The 17078-nt window shown below is 35.1% G+C and overlaps 1 protein-coding gene across 1 annotated transcript in view; it reads right to left on the reverse strand.

Moving 5' to 3' along the window:
• The window catches only part of IFIH1 (interferon induced with helicase C domain 1), a 50355-nt gene that overhangs the window by 9533 nt on the left and 23744 nt on the right, over positions 1–17078 (reverse strand). The window contains exons 5-10 of the mRNA XM_012760389.3: positions 11659–11879; positions 5631–5841; positions 4554–4771; positions 3250–3366; positions 801–924; positions 7–285 (exon numbers count right to left, since the gene is read on the reverse strand). Of these exons, the coding sequence (XP_012615843.1) occupies positions 7–285; positions 801–924; positions 3250–3366; positions 4554–4771; positions 5631–5841; positions 11659–11879 (1170 nt within the window). The remainder of the gene's footprint in view (positions 1–6; positions 286–800; positions 925–3249; positions 3367–4553; positions 4772–5630; positions 5842–11658; positions 11880–17078) is intronic.

Consider the following 17078-nt stretch of genomic DNA (forward strand, 5'->3'; position numbering starts at 1 on the left):
TCTTACCAAAAAATAAAGTCATGAGAAATCTATCTGTCTCGTCCAGTTTCAAAGGTTTTTTTAAATCATTCCCATTTTCAACACCATCACAAACATCATCATCACCACTCTCATCACTTTCATCTTCTTGGACTGCAAGCTTCTTTTCTTTTACATCATTATAGAAAGTTTCAAGGTGATTATACGCATCAATCATTCGGATTGTATCGTTAATTTGTAGGGCCTCATTGTACTTCCTCAAATGTTCTGCACAAACACGGTCTTTGCGGTTTCCTTCTCTTGCAGCTATGAAAAAATATGTCAGTAAAAAATAATGAGTGTGCAAAAATTATGTTGTGGACTAGAACATATTTATGATACTGACTTCAAAATCGGCTTCACCTTGGTTCTGAAATGGGCAAGTTAAGGTTCAAAATGTGTCATGGGCTCTATAAGCAGGCAAGTGATCCCACTCCTAGACTTGATCCCTGCCTCAGCAAGAACATGTGCCTGATGCACGGAGGAATGGCCTGAAAATATATTAGTTGAGTTTGCTGTTGGAGACAGAGCTGTTAATGTTTACCTTAATACTTTAAATATACAATAAATAAAAGACTTTGGAGATAAAGACAAAATTGGATGAATTGGAATCTCTTTCTTTAGATAAAGAATTAAGAGCATGTTTATGCTTGTCATAGCAGGAACACAGAAATTCTATTTGATAGTACATTTGCTTTCAGTTTCCCTGGGAATATGTGATATAGTCTTCTGAATTTGTGGCATAAACATGGAATAAACTGTTAGGTTAGAACCCAAATTACCTTCTTTTTCCGTCTGGATGACCCACTGTTCATAGGATTGAGTTCCAAAATCTGACATTGGATTCATCTGGCAATAAGTTTGAATACTTGTCATGATTTCTAGAAGTTTCTCTTTAAATGGATCCTAAAAACAAAGTATACACTTATTCTTACATATTTGTAGTTAAAGAAATAACATTATCTTTGTTAAAAATAATTTCCACCTACAGTAAATTTTTTTCTGAGACAGAGTCTCACTCTGTTGCCCAGGCTAGAGTGCCTTGGTGTTAGCCCAGCTCACAGCAACCTCAACCTCCTGGGCTCAAGCAATCCTCCTGCCTCAGCCTCCCGAGTAGCTGGGACTACAGGCATGTGCCACCATGCCTGAATAATTTTTTCTATATATTTTTAGTTGGCCAATTAATTTCTTTCTATTTTTAGTAGAGACAGAGTCTTGCTCTTGCTCAGGCTGTTTCAAATTCCTGACCTTGAGCGATCCTCCCGCCTCGGCCTCCCAGAGTGCTAGGATTACAGGTGTGAGGTGCTGCATCCAGCCTGCATCTTACAATAAATTTGATTCAGAATCTTTGTCTAGATAAAGTTTAGTTAATGTCTAATCACTTATTTGTACATTTATTTTTGTCAGCTTCTCTTTTACCTCTGCCATCAAGCCACATCAGCACTAACAGTACCAAAATACCCAAAGTAAACATAATGAATGCTATAAACCTTAAATGTTAAGGATAATTTAAAAAATCTATCGAATTAATGTCACAATTATTTAGAAGGCCTACAATTTAAATTCAGAAACATTCCCCTTTGATTAACTGCTTTCAATATTATTTCTACCAAAATAAAAAGTTGAAGTAGAGTTTGAAAAAAGCCAGACACAAAAGAGTGCATGCCATATGATTCCATTCATACAAGGTCCAAAATCAGTCAAAACTCATTTTGGATTTTTTTTTTTTTTTTGAGACAGAGTCTCACTTTGTTGCCCAGGCTAGAGTGAGTGCCGTGGCGTCAGCCTAGCTCACAGCAACCTCAATCTCCGGGGCTCAGCGATCCTACTGCCTCAGCCTCCCGAGTAGCTGGGACTACAGGTATGCGCCACCATGCCCGGCTAATTTTTTTTTGTATATATATTTTTAGTTGGTCAATTAATTTATTTCTATTTTTGGTAGAGACGGGGTCTCGCTCAGGCTGGTTTCGAACTCCTGACCTTGAGCAATCCGCCCGCCTCGGCCTCCCAAAGTGCTGGGATTACAGGCGTGAGCCACCACGCCCAGCTCATTTTGGATTTTAGAAGTCAGGATAGTAGTTCTCCATGGGGCATGCTAACTAGAAGGGGAATTAACAGTTTGGGGGGTACTGGTAATGTTCTGTCTCTTGATCTGGGTTTTGGTTACACAGGTGCATTCAGTTTACGAAAATTCAGAAATTGATACATTCATGAATTTGCACTTTTCTGTACATGTCATACTTCAATAAAAAGTATATCAAATAGTTAAGTTCTAAAGAAGTCGAGTTTTTTTTTTAAAAAAAATAACCTGAGACATAGGGGTTTTTTTAACAGTTGTGAGTAGAAATATGCATTTAAACTTATCAAATAAAAATGAATAAATAACAAAAAAGTGAAAGTAAATAAGGCATATTCAAATGTGCTAGTGCAGCTGGAATAGATAGTAGTCTTTTTTAGAATTTCAAACAAAAACCAGATCTATGGAAGTTGGTCACTAGCATTTTTGATTGGTTTAGTGCCTGCTACATTTCACATACTGTATTATCTACTGTGGATATCTCATATCACTTAATCCCAGCAACCGTATTTTCAATGGCATTATTAAGTATATGTGGCTAAAATATACCATGCTTTCTAAATTTTACAAACATATTGACATAATTTACTGTTTATGTCCAAATTGATTCTCAGTTGGTTTTTGAATGAAAAGATCCATCAGAAAAATATCATTAAAATAAATATTTCACTTTTTTACCATGGCAGTGTTTTTCTAAGAAAGTAAATATGCAAACATGCAAATTAGGTGGAATTCCCATTATCACTGCCAACCATAATTTGATAGTAACAAAATGGCTCTGTGGAATGTCAGAAAACCAATCCCGGAATTCACCAAGAAATTAAAAAAGGATAAAATGAACTGTCATAATCCCTCTAGTTTAGCTATACAATCCTAGCACCCCCATTACTCCCACCCCTCAGTGGTTCATATGTAGCCAAACAACTACAGAGCTATTTTTCTAATAAATTAGAAAACTAAAAGAAGAATGAGGAAAGAATTCACTAGAGTACTTTACTGCCTAATATAAAAAAAAACAAAAACCTGTAACTTGTTCACCCAAATTTTAAAATAATGTTGTTCAGGTGGTCAGTACAAAATAGCCTTTGCCATCTTTCAATTGAGTATGGTATTGCCGATAAAATATTAATGCATGTGAAACATTAAGCACATACTTCTCTGGTGTCATCTGCGATTGCAAACTTCTTGCATGGCTCCTTTATTTGGCCTTTGAGTTGATCAAGATTTTCCTTCACAGTTTTAATAGTAGATGCATCAAGATGGGCACAAATCTAGAAAAGAGACATTTTTCAATATCCAGATAATTACTTTTCCCTTTCAATTCCTTCAATGCAGAACTCTATTTTTATGTAAGAAATAAGTAGCATTTAATATGTGGCATAAAATTTCATGAAAGTTATATGTAGCATCACTTGCTAAATATAGCATTTTAGTATTGTTTTACAATGGGAACTCATTAACCAATAATCAACAACATTTGTCCTGATATAATAAAAAGGAGCTTCTAAATCAAGTTGGTGGATAATTCCAGAAAATAAGTGTATTTATTTTAATTCCCTAAATTCCACTTTCCAGCTGGAAAAAAATCATATGGACCTTACAGAGATCCACAGAGAATGGTTTTTGGGATAACCACATTACATGATGCATATTAAAGATCATCTGGACATCCATGGATCATGTTACCTCCCTCCCCTACACATGAAAAGGGCAGTGCAAAGCTGGGAGCAGCCTTAGCCCATGTACCTGGATTATGAGACTGGAATTATTCTTTAATCCCAGTAATAAATTATATTTTGGAGCCAATAATGAAACCTCTGTGTCTACTCTAGATGATTTTTACTGAATTCAACTTAAAGTGAGGGACTTAAAATTCAAATGCAATCGCGTTTGTGCCAACACACTTCTTGGGCTACTCTGATTCATCTCACACTTGAGATCAACTATAACACTTTACGTGGTATTACCATTTTGTGGCAGCTGACAAGTTCATCTTCAATTAAACATCCTCATATCTCTATTTCCCATTTAATTTGAATTACCCAGGTTTCTAGAATCACATATAACAAGACACAGACAACATGCAGTTTTGAAAGTCATGGTGTAAGACTTCACATATGTGAAAACTAGAAACTTTCAGAGTTTATGTATATTTCTATATCAAATAGATCATTAAGTTTCATTATAAGAGTAGATGTTCAAAGAAGGAATTCTATTTGTCTCAATTTCCCATGAATTATGTTGTTCTCCATAATTTTTTGTGATGTTGTTTTGATATTTATTAAGGCATATCACTGTTGTAGAAGACTGAGTTTATTCACTGTAGTAGAGGAAATAGATTTCACTTAAATGACGGTCATGGCGCTTGAACTCAACCTTATGGAGAAGGCCCAGGAGGAAGCACTGGCATTTGTTTTAGCTTTGCTTTTACTTGTTATACATAAAGTCAGCGACTTACTTTTAAAATGTGTTTTTCAGCTTTGGCTTGCTTTGTGGCCCCTCCAACACCAGGTGAAGCTGTTAGTCCCAGTATCTGAGGAAGGGGAACCACTGGTTTGTTTTCTTTCTTGAGTTTATTGTTCTTCAACTTCTGTTTCAAGTAACGCCTCATAATGTTGTTGTAGACTGCTTCTTTGTTGGTGTGATGACATTCATCAATGATAATGAGGGAAAAGTCTTAAAAGAAGATACAGATAGTTCATTTGTCTACAGCAGCAAACTACAGTGAGAGAAGTAGCTTCATGCTAGTGAAGTTAGCTGCTCTGGGGATGCCTTTTCTTGGGCAGGACAAAGGAGCAGCCCTCTTTCCCTTTTCAGGAGGGAAATCTAACTATGCTAGGAACCTGTACGCACAGAAAGAAATTCATGTACGCTAATCATGAAACTATCCCTGTTAGATACTATCCTCATTTAACAGATGAGATTCAGAAAATTTATAGAGCTAGAAAGTGTTAGGGATGGAATTCATACCCTGGCTTATTCCAGAACAACTGTCAGTATTACATTTTTGCTCTTTAATAAAATATTTCAGTTTAGGTGTGTGAATTTTATTTCTATTATATTAAATGAAACTCACACTATTTAAAGAAGGATAATTTTGCAATGTTAATTGCATTTAATTATTATAAATTATTTCTACTTCTTTCCCTTCCTTTCTTCTCCTTTCTCGTCCATCCTATCCCACACAGAATAGAAAGGATTCCATTTTTATTCCATGGAGAAGAAGGTAGACCTAACAGGATCTGCTAACAAATAAAAAGAACTTGTCACAAGTAAAAGGGAAGTCCAATGAGTGCTTGATTTAATAATAGTATTCTTATGCAGAATAAAATGATCTAATTAAAAAACTTATTATTATTTTTTTGTTTCCTCCAAGAAGTACGAAGGTTTTAATGAAGCCTTAAACAATGAAAGACAATCTATACCAGGGTTATTTTTTATCAACATTTAAAAAATTATGTAACAAATACAGCCTTAGTTACTATCATTAATATTACCACTACTTCTTTTTCTAAAAATAAATATTTCAACCAACCTGACAGCTGGACACCAGCATCTTCACCACTTTCCCAGTTTAAAATGGAGTTTTCAAGGATTTGAGCTGTACTGATAATAACATCATAGGATTTGACAACTTCCGGAAATGATATTTTCAGTTGAGTATCACCACTTAATCCAGTAATACGATACCATTTCTTCAAAAATGGTTTGAACTCTTTGCGGAAGAGCTGTTCAACTAACGGTACCTTAAAAAATGTGAAGATTTTAAAAAAAGAGAAAAAGCACATTCAAAGTCAAGGGAGGACTGATCAATGGCCTACTATGTAACAAGCATTAAAAGAGATGTTTACATTACTAGTTAACTAATTAGACATAACAATCTATCCATCATTCCTTCCATTCACCTGTCAGTAGGCATTTATTGCATACTTGTTAGGTTTAGATACTGTGTCTCAGACACAAAGATGTTTAAGATATGGTTGACAACTTTGAGGAACTCAGTCTAGCTGAACACGCAGGCCAAGACTAAAAAAAACAAACCAAATTAATATAGCACAATGTAATAATGCTCCTTTAGAAATACATACAAAATGACAGCAAAGAGGAATAAGCATATGACCATTCAAAAATAAAGAGTTTAGAAGGAATTTGAATCTAGTAAGCCATGGGTCAGTGAACAGAGAAGTTGAAGCTAGATTGGATAAGAAATCTATTTTTAATTTGTAGAGCAGAGCCAGGCTACAACAGGCAGTGAAACAGGCAGAGTGTTTTACATTTAGTATAAGAGCTCACAGGATTCCTACAAGTTGAATTGTAGAGGTGATTTATTCCCATTTGTTTTGGGATCAAAACAGAAACAACAAGCCCCCAGGTTAGGAAGAAGCAGGGAACCACACGGGAGGAATTCCAGCATTGACTCAGCGAACGGATGTGGAGGAATGGACTATCAGAATAGCTTTGGTGGCTGAGGGAGAACAAAAGAGCAAATAGACTTAGCAAAAGAAGTGGATACTTTTGGTTCATTTCAGCTGACCCTGTATGTTTTGAGTTTTTTTGTTTTGTTTTATTTTTTGACACAGTCTCACTCTGTTGCCTGGGCTAGAGTGCTGTGGCATCAGCCTAGCTCACAGCAACCTTAAACTCCTGGGCTCAAGCGATCCTTCTGCCTCAGCCTCCAGAGTAGCTGGGACTACAGGCATGTGCCACCATGCCCGGCTAATTCTTTCTATATTTTTTTTTAGTAGAGACGGAGTCTTGCTCTTGCTCAGAGGTGGTCTCCAACTCTTGAGCTCAATTGATCTGCCCGTCTCCACTTTCCAGAGTTGCTAGGATTACAGGTGTGAACCACCGTGCCTGGCCTGAGTTTTAATGTCTGCCAAAGGTGGCTGGGTTGGCACCTTTATGTTCCACATTACTAGTCACTCAGAATAACTCCTGGATTACTCTGAATAATAGCCAGGCCATTTTGATGGTCATCTCCCAGTAGGATTTATACAATGGAAGCCCAGGGGTGCACAGTGTGGCAAATAGAGAGTTGGCAGGAGGAGTTTCAAGGGCAAGCCTTAAAGAATGTACATTATATTCTTCATCATGTGACTACCTGAAATGCAATCAGTGGTTATCTCTCCACTTATCTGTCTGTAGCGTACATGTCATTCATCTTTTTACTTGATGAGAGCCCCACTTATGGGGATGGTTGATCCCCCTGGCTGAGGAGAACAGCTTAGGAAGAACACTGCTTTGTATTATTCTTTAGCAGAACTGACGGAGGCTTCTAAGAGTGGATGTCTGGGGAACAGAGAGGGAGGGATGAGGTAAAATGGAATACATGAATTCCAAGGAAGCAAAGTGGACTTAACATCAATAATCAAAGTTGGTGAGTGAAAGAACATTACTACAGGGTGGAAATGGTGGGGATAACAAAAAGAGAAACTTTCATTTAGTGTTTTTGTTTTGTTTTGTTTTGTTTTTTTCCAAAGTAATGTCTCTCTGGTCTACCTATCACAAAATCACTTGAGAGATCTGGAAAATTCAGACTCTTACTCAAGAACTACGAAATCTAGGGACCATCTCTAGGGTAGAGCCTTGAAGCCTTCAGTTTAATGAAGCCTCCGGTGTGAAAGTTAAGGCTTTGAAATTTGAGAGCCACAGTTCTCTCTTCCTTCCACAAATCTGTTCCTGATTCATTTCACTGGAAGTATTCTTTCCATTCCACTTGTGCAAGACAGAGGGAATAATCTGAGATGGAAGTCAGAAGGAAAGAAGCTGAAGAAGAGAATAGAAATTAAATTTAGTGGGAAGATATAACATGATCCAGAAGGAAGAAAGCCAGCCCTGAAAACAGCTACTCCAGCCACTTGCTTGTTGTGTTTCTTGGACAAGGTCTGAATCATCTCAATCATCTCAATTTCCAGATTAATAAAATGAAGATAATGTCAACCTATTACAGAGTTGTGAGAACTAAATGTAGTAGAAGCTGACATATTGCCAGTACGCGGCAAACTTCCCTGATGTTTCATTGTCCTTTTATTCTAAAAGTAGAGGATGGTGGAAAGGGAAGTCTATTGACTTCAGAAGATAAAAGCTCAAGTCTCATCTCTGCTGTTTCTTGGCTGAGTGACTGACTCCTGACAGGCCAGTTAAAGTCTTGGAGCCTCAGTTTTCTGATGGTAAAATGACAATAATAATGACTACCTCATAGAATGGCTGTGTGCATTTAATGATATAATGTATTTGAGAGTGCTTTATAAAGTACAATAAAATATTAATTATTGTATTGTCATACATCTCTCCCATCTCCCTTCTAGACTGTAGATTCCTTGAGGATAAGATCTACATTTCATTTGTCTTTAAATACACTCGTGCTGAATGATTTAATTAAGAATCTCTGTACCATGGGGTATATGGCAACACAAAACTCTGCCCATAAGAGGTGAATCAGAACCTTCCAAAGAAGCAGCTTTCTCTGATCTACAGAACAAAAAGTTGTCACAGGAGATAGCAGGTGTTGGAAATCCTGATACTTGTCACTCTGGGTGGCGTTGATTTCCTACTGAAGGACACAGGAAAGCCAGATGCAAGTCTGACATGGCTAATTGGGAGGTGTGTGGTCCTCTTGGAGCCTTTTCCTGAGATGTGACAGAGTGCCTGCCAAGACCAATCAAACCCAACTGCTACCCACTCCTGCTGAATCATATGGGGCTGCATTACAGCATCTGAGGGAACCTGGGATTTATCTCTCATGATGTTGAAGCCCTAGATAGGAAATGGAAAGTCTGGGAACACAGGTGGTGTTTTCATTTCTCCCTGCATTTGAAGGCTATAACTCTGGAAAGGGCGGAGGAAGGGAGATGAAAGTAAATGGTGTCAGGAAACAGGATTTCCCTTTTCTAGATCAAGGGTTACAATACCTGGTGCTGCTGGGCCAAATACAGTACACAGGTTATTGTAGACTTACTGGGCTAGAGACTTTCTCACTCAATCAGAAAGAATTAAAGCTGAAATTACTTTAAAATTTTTTAAAAAATGGGATAGTAAACGATTATGACATAGATGGAAGGATTTCCACTAATTCTGAGAGAAAAACAATGGGGAGGCAGATCAGGAATCAGAGTCAAGTTCTCCACTGGCCACACAAGAATGCCACAAATATTAATATTTAATGTGGATAAATTAATATTTAAACATAGCCATAGATGTGCATTCATAAGAATCAGCTAGATCCAATGGGATGAAAGATCCCTAACTAGAATACAGTATTGAGAGGACAAAGAAGTATCATAGACAGGAAGGTGCACTAGACACATACAAAAACATGCGACCCAAAACAGCAATCCACATGAATATATGAAGAGATAAACCTAAGTATTTGCATTTAGGCTCAAAAATTAACTGCTCAAAAATAAGTTAAGAGAATTCTATTTTAATAGATTTTCAAATAAAAAGAAACTGAGAATTTTAGGTTTATGGCAAAGTCCAGATAAGTCTGTGGACGCCCAAGGCAAACCCGGTCACGAGCTGAGTGAGCGGCACATCTCATCTCTCCTACACACTGCACAGGTAAGATCTTATCTATAGGATTCTGTCCAGCTCTGGATGCTGCATTTTTAGAGGGTCCCAGATAAATGTCTGGAAGAGCATGAGCACTAAGAATGCTGAAAGGTCTGGAAACCATGTTATATGAAGAACAGTTAAAGGAACTATGGACATTTATCCCAAGGGACAAAAAGAAAGTTAATTTAGGAGCCACATAATAATGTTGCCTTTCTGTATGTGAAGGGCTGAATTAGCACTTATTTACTCTGTGTAATTACAGAGGAAAGAACTCTAACAGATAAGTATGGATTTCAGGGAAACATTTGGATGAGTGTATCTAGGGCTTTCTAAAACTGTCTATTTTTCAAAGAATGCCTGGGCTGTCTTGTTAGTAGGAGGACTCCTTGATATTAGAAGTTACCCAGCAAAATGAGAGAACCACTTTGCAAAGGAAGAAAGCTGAATCTCATTTCAACTCTAATAGTCTATGACCCTGTGATACAAAGGAAGTAGATGAAACAAAAATGGCTTCTAGGTTTTGAGGCTACATGCTTTGGAGGAGGTGGTATAACTAACAAAGAACCAGATAAATGGGGAAGGAGAGGCCTTTGGGAGGGTGCATAGTGAGTTGAGTTTGAGGAAATAGCATAATGTTCAAATGGTTTCAAAAGCATCAGTTTAAGTAGCTTTGAAGGCAATTAACTTTGTTCTTTTCTCTGGGCCTGACACTTAAGATCCCATTCTTTGGTTAAGTTATTCAATTCCATTAGTTATACAGGTTAAGAGGAAAGAGTGAGAAAAATAACTAATGTTTAGGAGTAGGAGAGTCATTCCCAGGCCATATGTAATCTAATTTACGCTTCAGAGGAGAGTAGTCATTTTTGTTCATTTTACAGATGAGGAAACTAAAGTTAGAAGTTACTAATATGTCTAATTTCAAACTAGTGGTAGGTAGAAATGGGAGCCAAACCTACCTTATTCTAAAATGTAGTCTCTTTTATAAAAGGAATATATGAAAAGCTATGGATGAATAAATTCTAATGTATCACCATTACTAGCAAAATAAATAAAAGTGTTTTAATAACGGGCATACAAGCATGAAGGAGGGTTCTTTAGACTTAACAAATACATACAAAATGCATTTGAAACTACATGATGGAAATCATTCAAATCATGGATTCTGAGTATGTTCCTTTAGTACTGAAAAGTAGGTTTCAACTAAAACTTTTAGCATAATAGAAATCCAAAAAATATAGAAAATTTTACAGTCTATTGCTATATTTTCTATAAGGGAATAGAATGAAAATGGGAAAAAGACTTTCTGGTCATGGAAAAATATAATCAATTTTATTCCATAAAATGGTAAAAATTAATATTATTAATTAGCAAACTCATTCATCTGAATAGAGCTCAAATAATTAGATTTTGTTTTACAGTGAAGGAAATATTCCTATTTATAAAGATGGCCTTTAGATACCCTAAAATATGAATTATCAAAGAAAAATCTCAGTTGCATCTAATATAATATGAATATAACATATTGTATGTAATTTATTCAATTTAATTTTCTCTTTATCTTCAAACCACATTATATATATTTTGGATAAAGAGCACTTGCCATTTTTGACTAAGGATCAGCAGTAAAAGATTCCAAAAAACAATGTTTGATCTTAGCTTCCAGTGATATATTAATATTTTGGGACATTCATGTTCACATGCAATGATAAATTAGTACCAGTTAACATTAAAGTATATCTGGGTAAATATGACCTTTGTACCATAAATTATAGCTATTTGATTTAATGTTCTGGTTTTATGGAAAAAAATTCTATTTTAAGGCTGATCACTTAGACATTACATATAGCTACAAAAATAAGGGTTAAAAATAAAATAAATGGCTTATTTTGACATTACTTCTAATTAAACTAAATGTGTGATTTGTTGCTACAAATTTTATTATATAAAAGCTTAAAAATAATAAAATGAAGATGAGCAAAATAATGTTCTATTATGTGTTGTTTGAATACCTTGTTGACAAGAACTATAACTTTTCCAGGCTCAGACGCCTTTTTCTTCTTGTCCAAATGATCCTTGGCAACGTAAACGGCCACTCTGGTTTTCCCACTCCCTGTAGGAAGGCATATGATGATATTCTTCCCTTCCAAGGCTGGCTGGGCAACTTCCATTTGGTAAGGCCTGAGCTGGAGTTCTGGCTCAGGGGATGCTCTTGCTGCCACATTCTCTTCATCTGAAGGAAATTTAAAAAGAAGAAAAATAAGAAAAGAGGCAATGAAATACCTAAGGGTAGAAAGCCTGAAACTGAACATAGACCTCTTGTGACTTAAATTCCTTTTCATGTGTGGTCCAAACCAATCCATTTTCTATTTTCTGTACCAATGAGTGTCAGCTTTCTGCATGTGCAGGATCCAACCCAAGCTCTGTATCATGGCAGTGGTCTGGGAGGTGAGAGTGCAGAGGGAATGAATTGGCAGGACGGAGGACTGGGAGGGGGATACATGGGGGACTGTTTTCACAGAGTGGGCAAAGCCAAGGGGACTTACAGAAAGGGATGTGGTGCATGCAGGATTGGCAGTGACAGTTGTCAATGCATTAGACTTCCCATTTCTTTCTTGAGCCATTATGCCCTACTTGATTCTCTGAGCCCTTCCACCTACAAAATCAAGAGGAACTAGAAAAGTAGGAATCAGTAGTCCTCGTTGTTCTGTATTCTCCCTGATTTTTTTTTAATTAAAAAGAAGGTATTACAGCTGGTGCTACTTTCCTTCAATTGTAAAAAACTTTGACAACCAGATACCAAAAATCACGTATGCGTGTGCATGGGCTCACACACACACACACACACACACACACACACACACACACGCACTAAAATAAATCTATCTATATATCTATCTTTCTCTCACAGGTCTTTTTTGCTATCTGAGGCAACCAAGTTTTACAGAAATGATATTTAGGGAGTAGAGGAAAAACTCTTCCCATGGTAGCCTTTAAGTGGGAGATTTTCATTAAAAGGTGGAAAATAATTTTAATGGCTTAAACTAAATTGTGACTAATTTTGCTATTTAATTTTGAATTGTGATCATTATTACTTCTTAATATGTATGTCTCTACATATTCATACTTTTCCTGAAACCCAAAGCACAATATATTAATTAAATATATTTAAATTACTTAAATATATTTCCAATTAACATAGATTTTTAAATTTAAAATGCTGATAAAGTAGGTATTAATATACATTATTTATATGAATATTAGAATAAAATGATTAGAATATATCTTGGTTTAGACATATATTATATTTAGAAGTGACCATATCTATCCATATCAGCCAGGGGAAAAAAGATCTAAAACTGCATAGCTTATAATGCGAAATGAAGTAAAATAAATATTATGCCTATTTAAAAGCCTATCTTTGCTTTATATAATCACAAGAAAAAAATGAAATGACAGTACTTATCAGTATTTCATCACACATGAAATAAGTGTTCTTTCTCTTATCAATGATTGCCATAAAACTGAACTAACATAATCCCATTAACTTCAAAAAACTTGCTGATGGCTCCTTTTCAGTGACTGGATAATTCTATTTAAGTGGGTTTTAACCTGTTGTGATAGTACTATCTGGACAGGTAGGAAAATTCACACCAAATACCACTTAGAATCATCTACTAACCTGGCAGGAAATTTGCCATCTGTATGGATGAGTAAAGACAGATGCAATACATTTAAGCTGTCATTGGATCATCTGCTGATTCATTTAGTATGATTTTCATGAAAATCTCATTCAAAATCACCAGCATCTAAAATATACATTCACCAGTTTTCTTTCCATGCTTATTTTGAACTCTACGGTATTTTAATAATTCATCTTCTATTACATTTATGTAAGGTTCAGGTTTATTTAAGAACATTACCTATTAAATGGCTTTTATAGATTATCAAAATCTTAATATTTTACCTATATTAAGAACATTTATCATTTAACTTTTCCAAAAGAGCCAGAAAATTTGCAAAGGAAGATGTATTTTAAGTGGTGTCTAAATGAAGATCCAGGAATTTAATTTTGCTAAATTGTTATTTGAACTAGGATGTTTGTTAAAAAATATAACTAAATTCTCTTTAATTTCAGTCTAGGTACATTTTTCCATAGATTTTAAAAATAAGAATAAAATGCTACTTCCCTCATAATGGTTGCACGTACTTTTTAATAATCATTTTTTCCTTTTGTTTTTCATAATTATCACTATATCTTTGAGCAACAAATGTTTAAAAATTGCATATAGCAATTTCCTAAGTCTCTTTCCCAGGAATCTAGCACCAAATGAGTAAAAAATCAATATCACTTATGCATATTAGATATTTATCATAGTAATAAATTTAAGAAGAGTTAGAATGTTAAAAGGGCTATCGTGATCAAAATTTTACTCCAGAACCAAAGTCCTGAGGTTTTAGTGCTACTTAAGTGGTCACATGCGAATCTATTTTGCAGTCAGTATTGACTGGGCACCTATTATATGCCATATACTTCCAAGAATACAGACATTGTCCTCAAGGACTTCACAGTCTAGGGCACTATACTTCTGTCACTAAAAATATCTGGCTAGATAGATAGATGGATGGCTCAATAACCTCCCATATTTTTGAGTCAAGACTAGGAGATTTGATGGGTAGCCCTATGTTTAAAAGAGAAAAGCACAGAGTGGATGTGGAAAAAATTAGAGTTGGATTTAATGTGAGAATAGCATCCAAAGAAAAAAAGCTGGGTGAGTGCTAAATATTCAGCCTGATTCTTGCCTTATCACATCCTCTGACATAGGGATGGAAGAATTTATCCACAGAAGCAATGAAAAGAGAGTTTTCTCTTCTCTGTCACCAGAAGGAGAGAACTGGGCTGGTATCAATGAGCCAAGAGCCAATTTCCTTTATAAAAGAAGTGTTTGGGTTTTTGTTTGTTTGTTGTTTGTTTGTTTTCGGCTCTCTCTCAAAAGTGTAATCAATTAAATGAAGATGGCATTTAAAATATGCACATGCTTTGAATAACATTGTGCCCTCCCTCTACAACAAATATTGATTGAAGACTTTAAAATTATATTATACCATATAAATGGTCAAAAAAGGAAATCAAATAAGGTTTAAATAATAATATTCTATTGGAACTACACCATGTGGCAAATTTCATTCTCACATTGATTTTGACAGCTGAGTTATTCTTGGAGAGAAAAGGTCTGTCACTGCATGTGTTTGAAATCGACAAAGTATTCTTTTACCTATAGTATGTAACCACAGAAAAATACGCCATTCCAGCTGGACAAATATTAATAGGCATTACCTCGAAATAGTAAGGAAACACTTTCTACATATCAGGCCAAAGTGTTATTGCCAAAAACATTGTCACTTTTTGAGAAGCAGTATATCTCTCTGAAAATGGGAAACAGAACAAAAAAGCCTTTCATAATATAATTAGAATATGTATACTTTAAAAGTACTAGTAATTATGTTTTATGTAACTCTTCCACAAGGGAACACAATGTGATTGTATTGGGTCACACCCATGACCCTCATGGCCCATAATATGACCTTCAAAGGAAGACAAAGGACATGTAGAATAAGGTACATTTTGATGTCAATCTCAAAGGTTAAAAAAATATAATTGAAAATACTGGAATACTTTTCAGTGCTCCAATATGTGTGTAATAGTTCATCAGTTTATCTAAACTTTTAAAAAACTGATTTCTATTTCAGCTTATATCATGCATCTGAGGATAAAAACTTTCATATTTTATCATATCAGAATTTAACTACCCACGATGCAAAGTTATTCTTTGTTCCTAAGTACTAACCCATCTAGAACTCAAGGGGTATCCCTTGAAAATGTGTTTGTCTTCAAAAAATGTATTTGCCTTTGAAAATGTATTTGCTTTTCAAAAGTAGGTTGCGTTCAGATTTATTGTGTCTTTCATGCCACATTGAAGACTAAAAATCAGCAAATACATTTGCTAACAGCTCTAAATAGGCAAAATGCCCTGACATAGAGGATACACATTAAATATTTATTGAATGAATGACTGTTGTTGAAAAGCACTTACTTAGATAAATAAAAATTAGGATGATGTCCACAACCTTAAAACAACCCATAAAGATGTTAAATATTAGCTAGAGTATATTTTGAGTTCTAACATCAATAGCATGGAATAGAAATGTTAATTATTAAATTTAACAATTTTATGACAAGGATAGAAAAAAAGAAATAGAATCCACAGAAGTAAGCACAAGGCAAGAACTTAATAAGCCCTGACTGAATCGAACAGAAAATTAATTAACCCTTTTAAATTAAGATTAAAGTTATGACTGACATTTGGTGTATTGGGTTTCTTCAAACTAATTTGTTCTAAGGGATTTAGGAGTGTGATTGTGAGAAAAGGATATATAAATAAAAGAGGCGGTACAATCCAATTTGGAAAGCTTTTAGGACAGATGATCATCTTCATATAAACTATCTTATCCTTTTAGGCCTATTATAGATCTAAGTTTTTATAATTCTTCTGACAATGCAGGATAATCTGAATTTCACGATACTTTCTAAGTGGAAACAACTCAATCTCAAATGAAGAATACAGTAATTTGTTTCTTAATTTGTCAGTTCTCCACTGCTGCTTAGCTGGCCACATTGCAAAGCATTTTCTTTTTGTTCGTAATTTGTTAGTTTTAATTATGAAATATTTTAAACACATAGACAAATATAGAAAGGTGCATAATAGACATCCAATAACTCATCACCCATACTTCAAGATGTTAACATTTTATAGCTCAGTAGTAATCATGAAAATACACATTCAAAGAACAGAAAGAAACGATTTGAAATCTATCAGACTGACACATTAGGAAATCTGATGACAGGAAGTATTAATGAAAGTCTGAGGGATTGGGAACAGGCACACTCATTTGTTGCTGGTGGGATATACAACCAATATGGAGAGCAATTTTAGAAACACCTAGTAAGGTTTTCATTTAGTGACCAAAATATTTTGCAAACTCTACTTCTATTCAAGAGACATTTATACAGATTGGAACCCTCTTAACTATATGTGTCATTTCTGGTTCTTCGTTTTAAGGGCGACTCTTTTATCTGCAGTTGTCTACAGAATCACCCTCCTCTTATTGATAGGATTAATTTTTTATTTAAAATATATTTTAATTAAAAAAGTAAGGTTTGGGAATAAATCAATGTACCAAATTGGATACAGAATTTTAATGCAGTCAAATTAATTGAAGCAGATTTCATAAATAAAATAAAATGACATGACTCTATGGAATGTGGCATATGCCAGACCAAAAAGATACACGCACCGGATCAAAATTAGAGAGTTTGGTTCTAAGACTTTTGTAAGTTGTACTTTTAAGAAAGTGAATGGCAAAGTTCCAA

The sequence above is a fragment of the Microcebus murinus genome, chromosome 8, assembly GCF_040939455.1.
Source record: "Microcebus murinus isolate Inina chromosome 8, M.murinus_Inina_mat1.0, whole genome shotgun sequence".
Lineage (NCBI taxonomy): Eukaryota > Metazoa > Chordata > Mammalia > Primates > Cheirogaleidae > Microcebus > Microcebus murinus.